A 20928-nucleotide genomic window follows, 5' to 3' on the forward strand; every position below is an offset into this window, starting at 1 on the left:
GATTTGTTTTGTTTAACTCTTTACTGGTGTAACTCAAGAGCAGAGCTTCTAACACTATCCTACATTCTGATGCATTGACATCTGTAACAGACTCTTACAGTATGACAAATATTATGTATTAGATGCTTGACATGAATGGCATTCACTTTAAATTAACCGGTTTTAGTGATGCTTGCATCATTGGAGAAGATGAACCCCTGCCAATGTACTGTTGCAGCTGGTGATGAAAAGTTGTCATATGTCTGAACAAAGCCTGCAACACCTCTACTTCTCTTTGTTCTAACTTAAAATCTTCTCTGCTTATTTGTATTTGTACTTATTTTATTTCCTCTGCAGTGTTGACTGATATCAAGGATGGATATTCTGGACGTTGTGGACGAAGACGAGATGGCACTTGAGGGATCAAACATTACATCCATCGTTTTAAACACCAGCCTAGATGGTGTATCCAATGTCACCAACATTACCTTTTTCCCTTACTATCAGCACTCTCTGTATGTGGCTGCCATCTACACCCTGGCTTACTCCTTCATCTTTCTGCTGTGTATGGTGGGTAACATCCTGGTGTGTCTCATCGTACTGGAAAACCGTCGTATGCGCACGGTCACCAACCTCTTCATCCTCAACCTGGCTATCAGTGACCTGCTGGTGGGGATCTTCTGCATCCCTACAACCCTGGTGGACAACCTCATCACAGGTAATACTGAGATTGTGACTAATGTACATGCGGTCGTATCATTGTTAATTTGGACCTGAGTGCAGATGTGCATTTCAATTCAGTGCAATGTACCATTTGGATGCATAGCATAATCTCAGAGTATTCCGATAAGCAAATGGGTCATTCCATTTTAAATCACAGGCCTTATTCTCGATCTTCTCTGATTTGCAAAAGAGTTTGAACATATAGCTAATACATATGAAGCTAAAATTTTAGCTTACTTTTCAATGTGTTTTGAAAAATACTCAGCTGACCAACATTTCAGGCCTTTTTTTCCACACAACGTCTGAGGCGATGTTTCAAAGTAATTTTCATTGGTCTTTCTTACAATCAAAATTCTATGATTTAGAGCAGATTAATTTTAAAAAAATATCTCGATGTTACTAGTGAAAATTTCTGAAAAGTATATAGTTATACAGTGGTCCCTCGTTTATCGCGGGAGTTACGTTCTAAAAATAACCCGTAGGTGCCTTTGATGGTGCAAAATGTTTCATTGACATTGTTGGGTTTGTTGGGAAGAAAACTTACAAACATACAGTACAGCACTTCAGAGTCACACTGCTAGCGATCAAAGATTTATGTAAATTTGAGAAGCTGAATGCATTCTGTACTGTACAGTACAGGAGAGACGGCATGAGATTGACTGACAATGGTCTACGGCCAAAAGGACGCAGAACACAATGTGCTGTAAAAACAAAACAAAAAAACAAAAAACATGCAAAATTGGACAAAAAAAAATGAGTGAAACAGCGAGGCCGTTATAGCGGTCCCTTGTTATAGCGAGGGACCGCTGTATTTGCAATTTTGTGAAATAATACTATACATCATTCAGAAATTGTCTTTAGTTGTCATCACACACAAAAAAATGAGTACATGCATCAAAACATTTACCCATCTGGAACAACCAGACATCTTACAACACAATAATATGACAAACGTCCCAGATTAGGGTTGTTAAGGAATTAATTACTTGGAACGTATATTCAAAGTAACAGACTTTTATCCATTTGGCAGAAGAATATTAGAATATGAGATTAACCAGAATAGATTTTTATACTATCAATAGTTTAATAAAAGAGTTTTAAAAAAGGCATTTAAGAAAAATCAAGTCAAACTACAAACAGGTGTGGTGCAATTCCTTAATTTCAAAACCCCCACATTACTGTCTAAAAGATACAGGACACTCAAAAATAGATGAATCAATATCCCTTCTATTGTAAAATCTATCAGTCAGCTTAGACCACAACTTCTGGCCTCAGAAATGCTTAAAAACCTTTAAAATGACCAATCTACAATTAATTCAATACAAAATCCTGCATAGAGTCAGGTCAGTGGTTGTCCAGGTTTGGTTTTGTGTCATCTAACACCTGTTCACATGGTCAAAGCAATTCGCCTACAATTACATCCACCCTCTTTGGTTCTGTCCACCTGTTCACAGGTTTTGGTGCCAGATATGTGAAGACTTATCGAAGAGTCTGAAATGTTCAGCCTCACCTTTCGTTTGCTTGTTAAGTGACCTAGATGATGTCACTGTGGAGATGAACACATGGTTCTCACTGCCTTATGCATTGCTAAGAAGACTGTGGTCATGAACAGGGAAAATAAAAATAATCTTGGTATTAACCAAAACAGAGACCTTTTGTTTATACATATTAATCTTGAGACAGCCTCTGCCTCTGGTGGGGGCTGTGGCTTTTGATGACATGGTTCAGCTCAAGTTGGCTGACTGAACTTCTTTGCTGGCTTCTGTTTATATACACACACAAGTCTGTGACAAATAAAGTTTACTCCTGTTTGAGTAACATTTTCAGCCCCTAACTGTTTCAGAAAATCACGGAGTTTTCACATCTTCCACTTTCACCCAGTAGGAAGGGGACTGTGTGCCACAGGAAGTCTCGGTCTAAGTGGTAGATTCTGAAATAGAGAAGGCTTTCAGTAGCTGCAGTGCACGGCCCACTTTATAACAACTCCACATGAGAGCAATGGTCTGGAGATACAGGTGTCAGTGGCGAAAAGCTTAAACAGCTGTGCTGCTGTGATAACAGGATGCAGCTCTCTCCAGTCAGAGAAGTCGCATCAGATCTCTCGTGCACTCTCTGGAAAAAGCAATGTTGTCCTTGCAAACCAGAAACCTGTAAACAATACTGTCATTTTTTTAGTTCATTGAAGCAAAAACTTTACATGAAAATACCGTCACACTTTCTAATCCTTAATATCTCTTTTTTATTACCAAGAAATGTGGTGACATTTTACCTGATTTAAAAAAAAAAGGGAAAAAAGAACAAACTGTGAAGACATAATTTTCCTCACTCTGCTTACTTTAGAAAATATTCACAGAGGACACATAACAAGTAAGATTGAATAATTCATACAAGTGATAACAATATATGACCTCCAATCACATTCCCTGGATGCCATGCTCACTTTTCTTAGTCCTCACACAAACAGACAGGACGTTCAGGTGTCAGCAATAATGATTTCACAGCATTACTGCAGGTGCTGGCATTCATCGACTTTAATTAAGTTATGTTATCTTTATAAAAAGAAAGAGAGCCATAGGAAGCTGCATGAAGCCCATAATTATCCTCTTAATTCAGATAATTGCAAAAGATGCAAACTGCAGAATGTCATTGATAGGTTTGTAGCATAAATCTATTTGCTGGAACGTTAAGGACAATTTAATTACACAGCAAAGCAAGACACGAGTAGGCAAAGTTCTTTATGTTTCTCGTGCACGAGAGAGAACTGGACAAATGCCGTCCCTTCGCTTGACCCCAGTTGCTCTTGTCCGCTCCCCCGTAACACTACTCTTTTATTGAGGTTACATGAATATACATAGGTTCATTAACATATGACGTCTACATACAAACAAAGAGTACCTTGCCTGTGCGTTGTGTAAGTATGTGTGTGTGTGTGTGTGTGTGTGTGCGTGTGTGGGGTCAAGATGTGACCCTGTGAAGACTCCCCAAAGCTGGTGCCAGGAGTCTAGCGGTCCATCTAAACAAAAGGCTCTTAGCCTAAAACTGACATAGCTACCTTTATCCTACCATAAAACAATAAGACAAGGTACGACCTCTCCCATGCTCCCAGGATGTAGGTGTGAATGCCAGAACACTCTGGAATGCACACAAAGCCTTTGCAGACTATTAAGGATCACACATCCTATCACTACACAATCGATTATACACCTCTAAGCATATATGGTTAAATATTTCTAAGCATATATGACAATAAACAATGCAAATCTAACAGTCATCAGTCGTCATTGCAGTGCCTAACAAAGCCTGTAACTGTGAGAGCTGACTGAGACGTATTTCATGCTTTGCACATTTACTGTATTAGCCAAAATCTAATTTTTTAGTCATCTGATATTATATTGCTTCTTAGTGTTAATACAAATCCACACACTGCATCCTCAGTAGGATCAGGAAAAACTGAACAGAGGGAGCATGTTTTGTGTGTTTGATAAATCACAAAAACATCAAAGTTCTGTTCCTGATTTCAGAATACATAATCCAAAAAAACATTTCCAAAATCATATTAGTCATCTTTGTTGACTGACAGACACAAAGACATAAACCAATATAATAAATCAATGACTGCTGCACTCAAAGGCTGTTTCAAGGCAAAACAACAACACCCAGTTTCACAGCAAACAGTTTCCAACGTATCTTCAGTCAGCTGCAGCAGACATTCCCAGTCACCAACTCATCAGCACATCAGCCTGTTGCACAAAATTTCTATCCTCAAACTTTCACCGCTGATATTTACAGGATGTCTTTGATCGATATGTGAAACAGGCAGGGTACATTGCTTGCACAACATCAACAAATGCCTAGTAAAGACCTAAAGAGAATTCCTAGAATAACAGTCCCACCACACAAGTTCAAATGGAAAAACTCATGCTGGATATCTATACTGATATGGGCTGGGTAATGTCTTAGGGATGAAGGGATGCCACACTGTTTGATGGAAATTAAAATTATCAACCTACAGAGGGCTGAATTCAGAGAAAGACAGAAAATCAGAGTGAAAAAAATGAAACATTGGGCTTGTTCATGCTACTGAAATTTCACTTGTATACATGCCTGAAAACGTTGGGGCATTATCATAATGAGACGACAGATGGTGTCAAAGAGGATCTGCTTGCATATTTGAACCAGGGCATCACTGAGCTACTTGACGGTGCCAGATAGAGCGAAACTAAATGTCCAAGAGGTGCCCTGTTGGGTTTATGTCAGGCAACATTCCAGCCCTGCCGTTGTGTTAAGGACCTTCTAAAGCCTTGTCCAGGTCTCCAGGAGTAGCTGCCTGTCTCCTAGAATCTCCTCCAAGCACCTGATACGGTGCTGGGAGATACAGCAAACCTACTGATAATGTATTTGCTGAAATTTTGTATTGTGGCACATGTTAATGTACCATCCTAGGAGTTGGGCTACCTGCACATCCTCTACTTAACTCACCAGATCAATGGATCTGCTTGTACTCATCTGACAGATAAATTGTGTTAACATGTTTCTTATGTTGGAATGAGGCAAAGTTAGATTATTCAGTTTGTCAATAATTCACAGTACATTTAAAAATCACTACATACTGTAGCAGCCAATCGGAAAGCATGAAGACAAGGTATCACCACATTATGGCTCTAATATGAAAAGGTAAATTGTTCCAGTTTAGTGGAGCTTTAGTGCAATTTATTGTTTTAGTTCATCCAGCCACACATACACGCAAAAAACAAGAGCTAATCCAAGTTCCTAACTTGATAATTTGTGAAAAAAGGTTCAAGGACACTATTGAAAAATGTAAATAAGGGCAACTGAAAGTTGAATACATCAGGTATCTTTTTACATTTAGAAATTTAAATTGAAACTATTTTTCTGTCATTGGCCTCATTTGTCATTTGCACCACTACTCCATGACTCTACGAATGACTGATGTCTAGCTAAATGAAACCAATGATTAAAAAGAAAAATCTCTTTCAGTTCACTTTCAATGCTCTTTTTCTTCCATGAAACCGACCGTGAACTACTACTGGTAAAGTTTTTCAGCCGGTTGACTGTTTTTACTTGACTAAAGAAATGTGTGTTTAATTTGATTTCCTCTTCTCCTCGATATGAGTCACACATCAATTATCATTTACTGCTCTCCCTGTAGTTGAAGGTCATGACTTTGGAGTCCATGAAGTGGAGCTTTAAGTGTCTGTCTGCTCTTGTAACATTTATAAGATGGCAGCCAAATTACGAACAACCGTGTCTATCATCAGGAAGTGTCCTTATTTCTTCTTTACACAATCAGAAAAGTTGTACTATCCGGAGCGTTGTCTCATCTTGGCTTTTCCAAATGGCTCCTCGTAGATTGGCTTTTGGGTCGAAGCTATACTATGGGTATATGGATCTGTGGATATATGGATATGTGGTATGGGATCTCCACTAAACTTTGTGGGGGGGAAAAGTCACAGCAGTTAAAGGTAATGCTATTTGGATCACTATCATTCTATCCCCTGACTAAGTCATTGAAAACCCACTGAAAGGCATATTTAAATAACTCCTTAATGCTACCGTATTTTCCGCACTATAAGGCGCGCTTAAAATCCTTTAGTTTTCTCAAAAATTGACAGTGCACCTTATAATTCGGCTACTGTTGTCGGGAGCCTCGCAGAGTAATCTGGGTCCAAAACTGAGGATGAATGCTAACTTTTTTCCACCCGATAAAAGTTAGCGTGAGGGTTCCCAATGGTTAGAGACAAATGCAATCATATGGCAGGATGCTGTAAACAGACCAAACTTCAGTCAGGAGAACAACTGAGATAATCCATCCCAGCTATACTATACGCTTCTTCTGGGCTATATTCTCAACAGCATATTAAACATGTCAGATCCCCATAAGGAGAATCATGTGCTAACGGCTGTCTAAATGACTCGGGTAAAGTTTGTAGCATGCGTGCTTGTTGTTTTTGTCTGCTTCCACTTGTCTTTGCACTAGGATGATGTCGGCGTAAATGTGCAGTCATATTCATTGTGTTCCTACTAGTGCTGTCAGCGTTAATCTGAAATGACGTTAACGCCACAACACAGCAAATCTCCGTTAATGAGCTACCGCGGATCGCCCCGTGCGTGGGGCTTCACGGCGTCAACACGTTAACGAGCAAACTGCGCTAACGCAGCAGTTCCCACCCATGTAATTGAGCATTGCGTGGCACATCCGACATACTGTTTTACTTTTGTCCATGACGCGCTTACCTTCAGGGTCATACTTCACATGAAGACCAAAATAGTTCCAAAGGCCAGATCTGAATGAGGGTGGGGGAGGTTGCCATGTTGCAACGAGCTTAGCTTCTGTCTTGCTAGCTTGCGCTGCGCTCAGTGGATCTGCGCTCGACAGTGCAGTCTAGGCGGAGTAGTCGAACGCAGATCCACTGAGCTCTCAACACAGACAGCATCATCAGAAGAAAAGTTGATAAAGTAAATTAAAAATTTTGTATTGTTTGATACATATGCGTACCGAACCGAAAGCACTGTATCGAACGGCTCAATATCGATACGAGTATTGTTACACCCCTAATAATTATATAACTAAAAAACAAGCCTATTGGTTTTTAGTGCTCTTTCTGATACAAGTCTCTTCTGTTCTGTTAGTGAAGGCTCTGTGGGATCCAATTGGAAACAAACAGGAGGCAGTAATTGTTAAAGTTGTGTCACGGTTTGCCAGGGCAAGCCGTGGGGAATGTTGGAGAAAGGACCCAAACGCTGGACTAAGTGGAATAAGCAGTGGGTTTATTTACAGTGAGGTAAATGTACACCACACAATAAATCTCCAAAGTGCTCCCTCGACTCCCGTGACGTGTCTTCTCCTAAGTGCTGGTATTTCGTGCTCTCTGCCCCTGTGCCTTCGCACGCCCCGTGTGTCTTGCAGTCCTGTGTTCCGCTGTCCTCCTGAGGAAAACCACAGAAACAGCCATTATGGCACCAACTCCAGCAGGCATACACTGAACAGCACTTTAAACACTGACATGGAGTCTAACTCAACGATCCTGCACCGGAGGAAGCTCCATCGCTCTGTTAAGTAGCTCCCCCGACGAGCCTGATCAGAAGCAGGTGTGTGGGAACCTAGGCGTGACCAGCAGCTGGCAGGGCCACACCCCTCAGGCCTGCAGGTGGCTGTTCTTCATCCTCCAGCCACACACACGTACACACACCAGCATGGAACACGAGAGCACAGTGCAGCAAACATACATCCAATAATAATAATAATAATAATAATAAAGGTCCACACTGTTCACGGACCCCGAGTCCCCGGAACCGGATCCGTGACAAGTTGTGTGTACACATGCATGCGTGATGAACCATGGAGCAAAAGTAATATTAATTCAAGAATACATTGAGAGTAAATCTTGATTGTATTTTCAGTGCAATGTGCACAAAATAAAAACAAAAAGAACCCAGCTGTGTTTTGATGGAGCACTCTATGATGGCATTTCTCATTTTTCATTTTCAGAAAATATTTACTTTTATTTTGCTTTAACCAGAACTTCAGCCTGTGCCCGCCGGGCTTTCTCACACTCTTTTTTTGTGCACATTTGCACCTATCTTAAACTATTTATTTCTAACCATATAGTCTACATAAACATAAAATCCTAGCAGGTGAAATATCACATCATCACTTATATCTGCCTTAGAGCACTGTGCTCTATGCAGTCTCTGTAGATTCTGTTCCTATATCATGTAAAAAGGACTAATTAATTACATTGTATCATTTCCTGTAATGAAATATGTCTTCATTACGTCATAACTCACTGTTAACACAGTATTTCTATATTAAAGTAGTATTAAAGTGAGCATAGCAAGTCTTACAGGGTTTATGTTATACCTTCAAATGTATTGTTGCTACTTTTATGAGTACTGAATGTTGTTCTTTTATTCTGGAAATTTGTATAAAAGCTGCTTTTAATTACAAAAGAGTATAAAGCGTTAGATATCCTCCTTCATCTGTTGATTACTTGGTGAAAAGATTGTTTCACCTCGGTTATGGTATTCACACATCTCAAGAGATGCTGTCTGGCTTAGCATCAGAAATTCACAAATCTGTGATGCCTGTGGCATAAACGTACATTCTGATGCACTCATTTCTATTCTTGTCCATTCTGGTCACTTCCAATGAAAACTTCGACATCACTAACTCAGACAGAGTGGCACTCTGTCAGTGCCACTGTCTGCAAACCATACATCATAGCTCTTAGCCTAAACTGGAAATAAAATAGGGAGAATGAAATTTGTGATCAAAATTGGTCTATTACTGACACATATCCAAAAGGATGTTTCACTAGTGATGAAATAAATGTTCTTGTTGTTTTTTCAGAGCCCATTTAGATGGCTGTGTAAGGACAGGAAGAGGTTTGTGGTTAATATTCAGTTTGTCCCTTTTATTGTTCAAGTTTGTTATGGTCTATATTAGGTCCTTATTGTGGCCTTCAGTTTTACTTCAGGGTGTCCTGTAGCTTCCTGCTTCCATATCTGTCCTCTAAAGAAATAACAATTGAATTGAGTTAATTAATGAAGGACATATTTCACATGTTTTTCAGACACATTATTTTCTGAGACTGGGGTGAAAATTAAGCCTCCCCCACCAAAGAATCCATGGTTACACAGACTTCCACAGATTCTCAAGGTTATTATCATGATCATCTTTAACTGAGTCATTATATCTGAGTTGCTATAGCAACACTGTAACAATACAGATTATCCTTCACACCACAGTCCTCACACAGAAATAGTACACTGTAAAAATTGATATAAAAACCATGTAAAATCCCTACATGTCAGGGTTCCTGGGTCGGTGACCCAGTGTTTTCAGTTTTGTTCATGTTCAGTTTATTTTGCCACTTCCATGTTCTCACTTCCTGCCTTTCCTGTGTCAGCTCGTCTCGTGTCATTAGCCAGATTATGTTCAGCTGTGTACTCACCGGTCTCTCATTATCATCCTCATCAGTCTATGTATTTAGGCCCTCTCTTCCCTTCAGCCCTTGTCGTGTCATTGATGTTGTCCTTTCCGTGTATTCCCTCAGTTCAGTCAGTGTCCGTTCACCCTCTGTTCATCCACTTCTTGTAATAAACCTTCACCTACCTGCGAGTCCTGCGTTTGGGTTCCTTCTTCCTCGCCTCCACACAACGCCTGACAGAATGACACGACCCGTGCCACGAAGACACGATTGGAACCCAGCAAACTCGGACCTCTACGAGCGGCAGCAGGCAGCGCTTTCCCGTTGGGCGGAGGAGCTCAGGGGAAAACAGCGGCTCTTCGCAAAGAGAGAGCACGTCTTCGAGGGGACTCGCCTGGCTCTGGGCGGGCCTCGGAGACGCCGCGTTCCTCCACCTGCTGCCTCACCTGCACCGGAGCATTTGCCGCGGAGAGTGGACGTTTCACGCCGCGCTTCGGCCGCTCCCTCTCTCGCCTCTCCGCTCCTCGCTCACACACCCGCCGCCTCATTCGCCGGACCTCCACTATCGCCACGGCACAGCGGCTACGCCTCCCACCTCGGCTCAACGGAGGCTACCGCGCCAGGGGCTCTGCTGTTTACCCCGGCCGCTTCCTCTTCCCGGAGAAAGCGGCGCACACGCCGCCATAATATGGACCATTTTCAACAACTCCCGGTGGTGAGTTCCAGTGACTGTTTTTCGCACTCCTCGACTGATTCCTCACTCAAAACAAATAACGGACTCATCTCTGATTCGTGGGGAGTTTCCCTCCTAGAGGACGACGTAGACTGGGACGAATTTTTCTGCTCTGCTCCCCCAAAAACTGTTCAGTCAAAGACTGTAAATAGTGGTGGCAGGAGGACCAGAATAATCCCAGAGAAACCTGCTAGTATCACACACCCAGTCGTTATCTCCACTCCCGTCAGTCAGGCTACACCCACACCAGTGCCAGCTCCCAGGAGGAGGACAGCTGCGACCCAGTCTACCGCCACACCTGCTTCTGTTTCTCGGGTGGGGGTGACTGGTGTCCAGCCACCTCCCGTGCCTGTCCCAGCGCCCAGGCTGAGGGCAGCCAGAACCCAGCCTGACCTCCCTAGAGGCTTGGAAGAGCTAACCGGTCCACCTGCTACTTCACCCCTTCATCCACCTCCTGATCCAGCTTTTCACGCACTAGCTTTATCCCTGGTTAGGCTAGCTGAAGTGTCCCCTGCTCAGGCACCAGCTTTACTAGCCCAGGCTGTAGCCTTATCTCCCTGTCTAGCTCAGTCTGTAGCTCAGCCATCAGCCACACCAACCTCAGCTCCGTCGTCAGCCTCGCCTACCTCTGTTCCTCCCTTAGCATCTCCACTCCAGCCAGTTCCCTCACCTGCTGTTCAACTTTCACTCCAGCCAGTTCCCTCACCTGCTGTTCAGCCTTCACTCCAGCCAGTTCCCTCACCTGCTGTTCAGCCTTCACTCCAGCCAGTTCCCTCACCTGCTGTTCAGCCTTCACTCCAGCCAGTTCCCTCACCTGCTGTTCAGCCTGCTCCTGCCCTCCGGTCCCCTGTAGTCCAGTCGCCTCCTGTCTCCCAGTCACCCGTCCACCATCCTGTTCAGTTCCCGGACCTGCAGCCACAGCACCCAGAGCCAGCTGTGAGCTCTCCTGCTCCTCAGCCAGGGGTTTCCGCGCCCGCTGGCCCTGCCTGTCTCCAGCCAGGGGTTTCCGCGCCCGCTGGCCCTGCCTGTCTCCAGCCAGGGGTTTCCGCGCCCGCTGGCCCTACAGCTGTGGCTCCGTCACCCCCGGCAGCCGCTGCCTCGCCTGGTCCAGCATCAGCCGCTGCCTCGCCTGGTCCAGCATCAGCCGCTGCCTCGCCTGGTCCAGCATCAGCCGCTGCCTCGCCTGGTCCAGCATCAGACTCAGCTTCAGCTTCTGTGTTGCCTGGTCCTGTGGCTGCCGCGCCGTCGCCCCAGCCACGTTCTGGACGTCATCGCCGGCGTGGCCGCCGCCGCCGTGGCCGCCGCCGCCGTCTTCCTCGCAACCACCCACCGGACCTGCTCCGTGGCCGCCGCCGGCTTCCCCGCGTGGACGCCCACCTGAACTGTCTCGTCTCGGCCACGGGCCGCGTGGACGCCCACCTGAACTGTCTCGGTGTGGACTCCGTCCCTCCGTCCTGAGCCCCCTCCGCCCGCCCTGTTCTGGTCGTTTTCTCTTTTGGCCGTCGGGTGCCGGCCATTGAAGGGGGGGGTACTGTCAGGGTTCCTGGGTCGGTGACCCAGTGTTTTCAGTTTTGTTCATGTTCAGTTTATTTTGCCACTTCCATGTTCTCACTTCCTGCCTTTCCTGTGTCAGCTCGTCTCGTGTCATTAGCCAGATTATGTTCAGCTGTGTACTCACCGGTCTCTCATTATCATCCTCATCAGTCTATGTATTTAAGCCCTCTCTTCCCTTCAGCCCTTGTCGTGTCATTGATGTTGTCCTTTCCGTGTATTCCCTCAGTTCAGTCAGCCATTCAGTTGTCCAGCCAGTCAGTGTCCGTTCACCCTCTGTTCATCCACTCCTTGTAATAAACCTTCACCTACCTGCGAGTCCTGCGTTTGGGTTCCTTCTTCCTCGCCTCCACATAACGCCTGACTCTACATAAATGTAGAGATTGAAACAATTTTTCTGTTTCAATCACAGTGAACTTTTGTAAACTATTAAGCAGAATGTTTTTGTTATATTTACAACATCAATGTGTGATTATAATCAAATGTATTTGTTAAAACTACAAATATTGGGAACAAAAACAGTGAAATACTTTAATACTCATAAAAAAACAATTATGTTAATTTGACATGCAACTATTGTAAAAACTATAGTTTTAGTCAGTTGTTTTTTTAAAATACACGAATTATATGTAAGTCACTTTAGAAGTTTACTGTAGGCCTGTAACGGACCTACTTTTAACATTATTCATGAAATTATGCAAATTCAGGTATATATGTCATTGTGAACCTCAGAGGTTACTTCTCTATTTATAGGCTATACAAAGATGTACAATTATAATGACATTATCGGGTTTTTTTTAATCATTCAGGCTATTTGCAGCCTATTGTAGAGTAACCTATAAGAAATTATTACAGGGAGTGCAGAATTATTAGGCAAATGAGTATTTTGTCCACATCATCCTCTTCATGCATGTTGTCTTACTCCAAGCTGTATAGGCTCGAAAGCCTACTACCAATTAAGCATATTAGGTGATGTGCATCTCTGTAATGAGAAGGGGTGTGGTCTAATGACATCAACACCCTATATCAGATGTGCATAATTATTAGGCAACTTCCTTTCCTTTGGCAAAATGGGTCAAAAGAAGGACTTGACAGGCTCAGAAAAGTCAAAAATAGTGAGATATCTTGCAGAGGGATGCAGCAGTCTTAAAATTGCAAAGCTTCTGAAGCGTGATCATCAAACAATCAAGCGTTTCATTCAAAATAGTCAACAGGGTCGCAAGAAGCGTGTGGAAAAACCAAGGCGCAAAATAACTGCCCATGAACTGAGAAAAGTCAAGCGTGCAGCTGCCAAGATGCCACTTGCCACCAGTTTGGCCATATTTCAGAGCTGCAACATCACTGGAGTGCCCAAAAGCACAAGGTGTGCAATACTCAGAGACATGGCCAAGGTAAGAAAGGCTGAAAGACAACCACCACTGAATAAGACACACAAGCTGAAACGTCAAGACTGGGCCAAGAAATATCTCAAGACTGATTTTTCTAAGGTTTTATGGACTGATGAAATGAGAGTGAGTCTTGATGGGCCAGATGGATGGGCCCGTGGCTGGATTGGTAAAGGGCAGAGAGCTCCAGTCCGACTCAGACGCCAGCAAGGTGGAGGTGGAGTACTGGTTTGGGCTGGTATCATCAAAGATGAGCTTGTGGGGCCTTTTCGGGTTGAGGATGGAGTCAAGCTCAACTCCCAGTCCTACTGCCAGTTTCTGGAAGACACCTTCGTCAAGCATTGGTACAGGAAGAAGTCTGCATCCTTCAAGAAAACCATGATTTCCATGCAGGACAAGGCTCCATCACACGCGTCCAAGTACTCCACAGCGTGGCTGGCAAGAAAGGGTATAAAAGAAGAAAAACTAATGACATGGCCTCCTTGTTCACCTGATCTGAACCCCATTGATAACCTGTGGTCCATCATCAAATGTGAGATTTACAAGGAGGGAAAACAGTACACCTCTCTGAACAGTGTCTGGGAGGATGTGGCTGCTGCTGCAAGCAATGTTGATGGTGAACAGATCAAAACACTGACAGAATCCATGGATGGCAGGCTTTTGAGTGTCCTTGCAAAGAAAGGTGGCTATATTGGTCGCTGATTTGTTTTTGTTTTGTTTTTGAATGTCAGAAATGTATATTTGTGAATGTGGAGATGTTATATTGGTTTCACTGGTAAAAATAAATCATTGAAATGGGTATATATTTGTTTTTTGTTAAGTTGCCTAATAATTATGCACAGTAATAGTCACCTGCACACACAGATATCCCCCTAAAATAGCTAAAACTAAAAACAAACTAAAAACTACTTCCAAAAACATTCAGCTTTGATATTGTAATGAACCGCTGATCTGTACCAAAAGTCATCCTTGCGGGGGTTGTCGGAACTGTATGCGCAGTCGCACTAAGGACAGATGTGCTCAGAGGCATGCCCCGTAACGTGTATGGAGCAGTCTGTCGCAGCAGGAATAAGTTGTACAAAGTCCATGTAAGTTACGATAATACTTTGATAAGTATGATAAGTGTTTCTAATGTAAGGTATGTTGCTGCGTTTGTATTGTGAGCTATCTGAAAACCTTTTTGTTCTGTACTTACGTTACTTACATCCATGTAATATTTTTTAGCTAGACATGTGTGTCATGCAAGCTAGCAGCACCCCATGAGAAACGGGCCGAAGTGTTTAAGTGTTTACCGGAGTTTTGCACCCTTGGCAAGCGGACTGAGGTATGTGATGAGAGGTGATCTGTTGTTATATTTTATTTAACCGAACTGTGTAACCCCTTGATGCTGTTTGAAGTAACCCCTTTTGTTTTATTTAATATGTGACTGCATATCTCAGAATTACTTGTTTGAACTTGCCTGAATTAACTTAAGCTCATTGTTGTTATTGCTCATTGTTATAGTTCAAAAGTACTGTACGGGTATCAATTTTTTCTTATTTTATAGTTTTCACGGTGCTCAATGTCCAGAGAATGAGCCGTGTGTGGTGAGGAAATAAATGGCTGCACCCGTTAGAGACTCTTCTGTCGTTCTTGATGCCAAGGGCTGCTACAGTGAAAACTCATCGCTGCCTTGCAGCCATCTACACTCATCTTATTCTTTCGTCGAACTGTGAGTAAAGGAGTGTATCGCATCATCCAGAGACTGCTGGATCAGTAAAGGACTCAAAATAAGGACATTATAAATACAATGTCATGCACATCTGCATCTTGTAAGCTGTGTGAGCAAATGATCTTCAACATGGCAGTCTAAAGTAATGCAAGAAAGAAAGACCTCTTCTGTATTTAACACAGTAGCATGTAAAGTTGTGATGCTGAATATCCCACATTTCTTGCATCAGAATGTCTAAGACTGAATCTGGGCTTTATGCTATTAGTTGTACTTCTGTAAAACCTTAAGTGGCAAATTGTCTGATTTGAGGGCATCATCAGTATTATTTGGGTTTTGTTGCCAGTCTGTGAGGTTAAAGGTGTAAATATCTAAGTTGAGTGTTAATAAGTTTGAAACCACCACTCAACCCATTTGAGTTCAGATATATACACTTAAAAGGGCAGGTGCAACAAGCCAAAACTAAAATTAATAATAATGTTGTCCCCTGTTGAAGAAATAGACAAATCTACAGAGGCACAACAGGCCAGGTCCAGCTCCAGAGAGCGAAGACTAACAGAAAAGGGGCAGGAGATGCATGAACAGGAAGCCAAGAAAAATGAAAGGTCATTTAGCAAGGCATATGAGTCCTGGAAGGAGTTAGCAAGAGGAGTTAGAACAAAACTGAAAGGTTTCTGCTCAAACGAAGACCTTGTTAGAACACAAACGGACATTAAGGCTAAAGAAGCATTAGTGCATGAACTGTATGAGCCTATCCGACGTAATCATACTTCTACTCCAGATGTTGTCAAGAGAATGGATGCGTGTGTTGCCCTAACAACAGAAATTTGTGATCTCATTAGTAAACGACTAGAAGATATAGATAAGACTTTTAATGACAGGCTCGAGAAGGAGCGTGTAAGGATGATATTAAGTAAGGAGGAGTATGGATCTGTTTTTGGGAAAACTGAAACAGAAACAGTTATTTCAGAGCATTCAAAGGGCTCAGATTCATACTCAAGAGCCACCTCTACGACTTCTAGCAAACGTGTGGATGCCGAAGCTGACCTTGCAGCTAAACTAGAACAGGCGAAGGCAATGCAACGAATACATGAACAGCAAGCCAAGTTGAGTAGCTTAGAGCATGAGTGGAAAATCAAGGAAGCACAAATGATTGCAGAAATGACAGCAAAGCTAGAGGAAGAGAGAACTAAACTGCAACAGCTACAGGCAGAAAATGAGGTAAAAGTAGCAGCAGCCAGAGTGAGAGCCTACAACAACTACGATGGATTGGAAAGCCTTAAGTATGAAGCAGATGACAAATCGCAACTTGACAGCCAAATCATTGAATCTCAGAATCCATTGAATCCACAGGCTGAATCATTTCGACCTCAGTGTGCACCACCTGAGATTTTGCAAAAGCAACAGGAGGTCAGCTTAACACAGGAGCTTGCAAGCTTGTTCGTCTCCAACCGTCTGCCTGCACCTGAACCCACAGTGTTCACGGGTAACCCTTTAAAGTTTATAGACTGGAAGATATCCTTCACGGCATTGATTGGCCACAAACCCCTCCCCGCAGGTGAAAAAATGTTGTACTTGAAAAGTTATCTTGCAGGTGAGGCACGGAAGGCGGTCGAAGGATTCTTCTATCGAAACTCAGAAGATGCATATCAGGGTGCCTGGGAGATTCTTCAGGAGAGGTATGGAAGTTCATTTGTCGTCCAAAAGGCTTTCAGGGATAAACTGATGAAATGGCCAAAAATAGCTCCCAATGACCCAGTAGCCCTCAGAGAGTTTTCAGATTTCCTTCAAAGTTGTGCCGAGGCCATCCCTCATGTTAAAGGGCTGGCAATTCTAAATGATTGTGAAGAAAATCACAAACTTCTCAAAAAACTGCCCGAATGGCTGGTACGCAGATGGGGTCGCGTTGTTGTGGATGAACTAGACAGATGTCAAGAGTATCCACCATTTGCTCATTTCACCAGATTTCTACAAAGGGAAGCTAGAATAGCCTGCAACCCCATTGCTTCTCCCTTCTTATTAACCACTAAAGTAACAGATGAAAGGCTTCCTAAGAGAACCAAGGCACTCAGCACCAATGCTCAAGCTAAGCACTCTGCAGGTAAACCAGGGACCTTAATTTCAAAGCCAAGGCCACCATGCTTCGTCTGCAACGATGAAACACACGGTGTCGCCAAGTGCCCAACCTTTGCCACAAGGCTTCCTGATGAAAAGAGAGCTTTCATTCGTGAAAACCGTCTTTGCTTCGGCTGTTTAAGAAAGGGTCACACTAATAAAGAATGCAAAAGAAGGCACACATGCACTATATGTTGTCGAAATCATCCAACTTGCTTGCACATAGAGAGAATTGAGGGAGCCAGTGAAATGTTAAACAGTGATTCACCATCTGCAGGAAATGAGACAAAGGAAGTCCGCAATGTCATGTCACACACATTGACAAGATACTCCTCAGCTACGTCTAGCATTGTTCCAGTTTTTGTGTCATTGGCGGAAGACCCCCACAGTGAGATTCTCACATATGCTCTGCTCGACACACAGACCGATTCAACTTTCATCTTGGGAGATCTGGTCTCTGCACTAAATGTGAAGACTCAGCCAGTGCAATTAAAGCTCAGTACAATGACAGCAGTAGACACAGTCATAGCTAGTAAAGTGTCTTGTGGATTGCAAGTTCGTGGGCTCCATAGTGAGTCGCATGTTCAGCTACGCCAGGCATACACAAGGGATTTCATCCCAGTCGATAAGTCTCACATTCCTACAAAGGACACCGCACTTCAGTGGCCACATCTGAGGCAACTGGCAAACAAGCTGCAGCCACTTCAAGACTGTGAAGTGGGATTGCTGATTGGCTATGATTGCCCATCAGCACTGGCCCCTCTAGAAGTCATTGTAGGGTCAGAAAACCATCCATTTGCTCAAAGAACCGTGCTTGGCTGGAGCATCATAGGATCAGCAAATCCATATCTTGATAGAAAGGAACATCAAAGCTTTGCGCACAGAGTGGCAGTAAAGGAAATGCCATTGCCTCCGGTCAATGATGTGTTAAAGGTCCTAGAAATGGATTTCAGCGAAAGAAACTATCAAGATAAATATGTTTCTCAAGATGATGTTCATTTTGTAAAACTCCTCAGCAGCACAATCAGAAAAAGGAAGGATGGACACTATGAGATGCCACTTCCTTTCAAGGGCAGCTCTCCACCCATGCTGCCAAACAACAAGCGACTGGCTGAAGCTCGTTTGCAACACCTCAAGAGGAAGTTAAGGTCCAACAGGCAGTACCATGACCATTACACAGCATTCATGGAGGAAACCATCAGCAAAGGTGTTGCAGAACCAGCCCCCCCAGCACATGAGGGAGAGACAATTTGGTACATCCCACATCATGGGGTGTACCATCCTAGGAAACCAGATAAACTTAGGGTGGTCTTCGACTGTTCAGCCAAGTTTCTGGGCATCTCTCTGAATGACACCTTATTGACTGGCCCTGATCTGATAAACTCTCTAGTAGGAGTTCTCTGCCGCTTTAGGAGGGAAGCAGTAGCCATCACCTGCGACATTGAAAAAATGTTCCATCAGTTCTATGTTCCACCCAACATGCGGAACTACCTGAGGTTCCTATGGTGGAAGGGCGGTCAGCTGGAAACAGAACCCCAAGAGTATAGAATGGCAGTGCACCTTTTCGGTGCTGGTTCCTCTCCAGGGTGCGCCAATTTCGGCCTTAAATATCTTGCACAGCAATGCGAAGCCGATTATCCTTCGGCTGCTGCTTTCATTGAAAAGAACTTTTATGTTGATGATGGACTAACTAGCGTCCCATCAGTCACAGAAGCTACAGACATGATTATCAATGCACAGCAGCTGTGTAAGACTGGAGGTTTACACTTGCACAAATTTAACTCGAACAAGGTGGAGGCGCTATGTGGTGTTGCGCCTTCAGAAAGGGCAGTAACCACTGGACCTCTCAACCTTAGCCTGGATTCAACAGCGGAGGGTCACGTACTTGGCATTCAGTGGTCAATAGAAAGTGACACCTTCAGCTTCAACATTGACAAAAGGGACCAACCCTCAACTCGTCGTGGTATCCTGTCTGCTGTCTCCTCCCTCTACGACCCTCTTGGTCTTGTAGCTCCCTTTATCCTGAGTGGTAAATGTATTCTCCAGGAGCTGTGTCGCATGGGCATAGGTTGGGATGATCAGCTTCCTGATAGCCTACATGCACGGTGGGAGCAATGGAAAAGGGATCTACACAGGCTAAAGGAAATAGCGATACCCAGATGCTACCATCCTCCAGACTTTGGCAACATAGTGAGGGTGGAACTGCATCACTTTTCAGACGCCAGTAACATAGGTTATGGTGCATGTTCCTACCTCAGATACAAGAATGGAAAGGATGAAGTACACTGTAGCCTTGTGTTAGCCAAAGCAAGAGTTGCACCAACAAAGGTCATGAGCATCCCAAGGCTGGAGCTTTCGGCTGCAGTAATCTCCGCAAGGCTAAGCGTCATGTTAAAAACAGAGCTCGGCATGCGGATTGACGAGGAATTCTTTTGGACTGATTCCCAAGTTGTATTGGCCTACATCAGCAATGAGGCACGGCGATTCCATGTGTTTGTCGCAAATCGTGTTCAGCTAATCCGAGAAACCACAGACCCTGCTCAGTGGCACTATGTGGATACGGCAGAAAACCCAGCTGACCACGCTTCGAGAGGTCTTTGTGCAGGGGACATTCTGTCAACGAACTGGTTATCGGGTCCTAAATTTCTATGGAAACCTGAGATACACCCAACACTACATTTTTCACCAGATTTGCTAGTCTGTGACCCTGAAGTTAAATCGGTGAAAACCTTTGCCACCCATGCCAATGAGCAAAATGACATTCTGAACCGTCTAAGCCGCTTTTCCAGCTGGACAACGCTCATTAGAGTAGTTGCAAGAATTAAGAGACTAGGCATGAAGGCAGATCGTGTCAGCAGCATTGTGACGGTAGAGGAAAGGAGAAAAGCTTGCGAGCTAGTAATCACTCTGGTTCAGCGACAAGCCTTTTTGCAAGACATAAAGACACTTGAGAAGGGCAACTCTCTTCCATGCTCTAGCCCCCTAAGCTGTCTTGATCCCATCTTAGATGAAGGACTACTTCGTGTCGGTGGAAGACTGACAAAGGCAACGCTCAGTCGAGAACTAAAACACCCGGTTATCCTTCCAAAGGAAAGTCACATTACAAGACTAATACTGTCTCATTACCATGCCACCATCTGTCATCAGGGTCGCAGTCAAACCCTAGCAGAACTCAGAGCAAATGGGTTTTGGGTGCTTGGGGGAAGCAAAGCAGTTGCCAAGTTAATACATAAATGTGTGCAATGTCGAAAACTTCGGCGCCCCACCGAGGAGCAACGCATGGCAGAGCTCCCGAAAGAAAGGACTGAAGCCTCCGCTCCTTTCTCGTACTCTGGTATGGATTGCTTTGGTCCATTTTCCATCAAGCGGGGCCGTAAGGAGTACAAAAGGTATGGGCTTATCTTTACATGCCTGTCTTCACGTGCTGTCCATATCGAGATGCTAGAAGACCTATCAACAGATGCATTCATCAATGCCCTTAGATGCTTCATCAGCCTCAGAGGAGCTGTTTGCCAACTCCGCTGTGACCAAGGCACAAACTTTGTAGGAGCCAGAAATGAGTTCAGAGAGGCTCTCAAGCAATGTGACATGCAGGCACTGGAGGCTTTCCTGGCAGACAAACAGTGTGAGTTTGTTTTCAATGCTCCCTCTGCAAGTCATGCTGGTGGCATCTGGGAACGCCAAATTAGGACCATTCGTAATGTGCTAAATGCCGCTACTGCTCAGTGTGCAGGAAGACTAGACGATGCCTCTCTTAGAACTTTGTTTTATGAGGCCATGGCT

General features: G+C 43.9%; 1 protein-coding gene across 1 annotated transcript in view; it reads left to right on the top strand.

The window, feature by feature from the left end:
- Positions 1–354: 354 nt before the first annotated feature.
- npffr1l2 (neuropeptide FF receptor 1 like 2) overlaps positions 355–20928 on the top strand; it is a 46590-nt gene continuing 26016 nt past the window's right edge. The window contains exon 1 of the mRNA XM_084946499.1: positions 355–697. Within this exon, the coding sequence (XP_084802625.1) occupies positions 355–697 (343 nt within the window). The remainder of the gene's footprint in view (positions 698–20928) is intronic.

Source organism: Perissodus microlepis, chromosome 12 (assembly GCF_051167445.1).
Source record: "Perissodus microlepis isolate ML-2025 ecotype Zambia chromosome 12, ASM5116744v1, whole genome shotgun sequence".
NCBI classification, from domain to species: Eukaryota; Metazoa; Chordata; class Actinopteri; order Cichliformes; family Cichlidae; genus Perissodus; species Perissodus microlepis.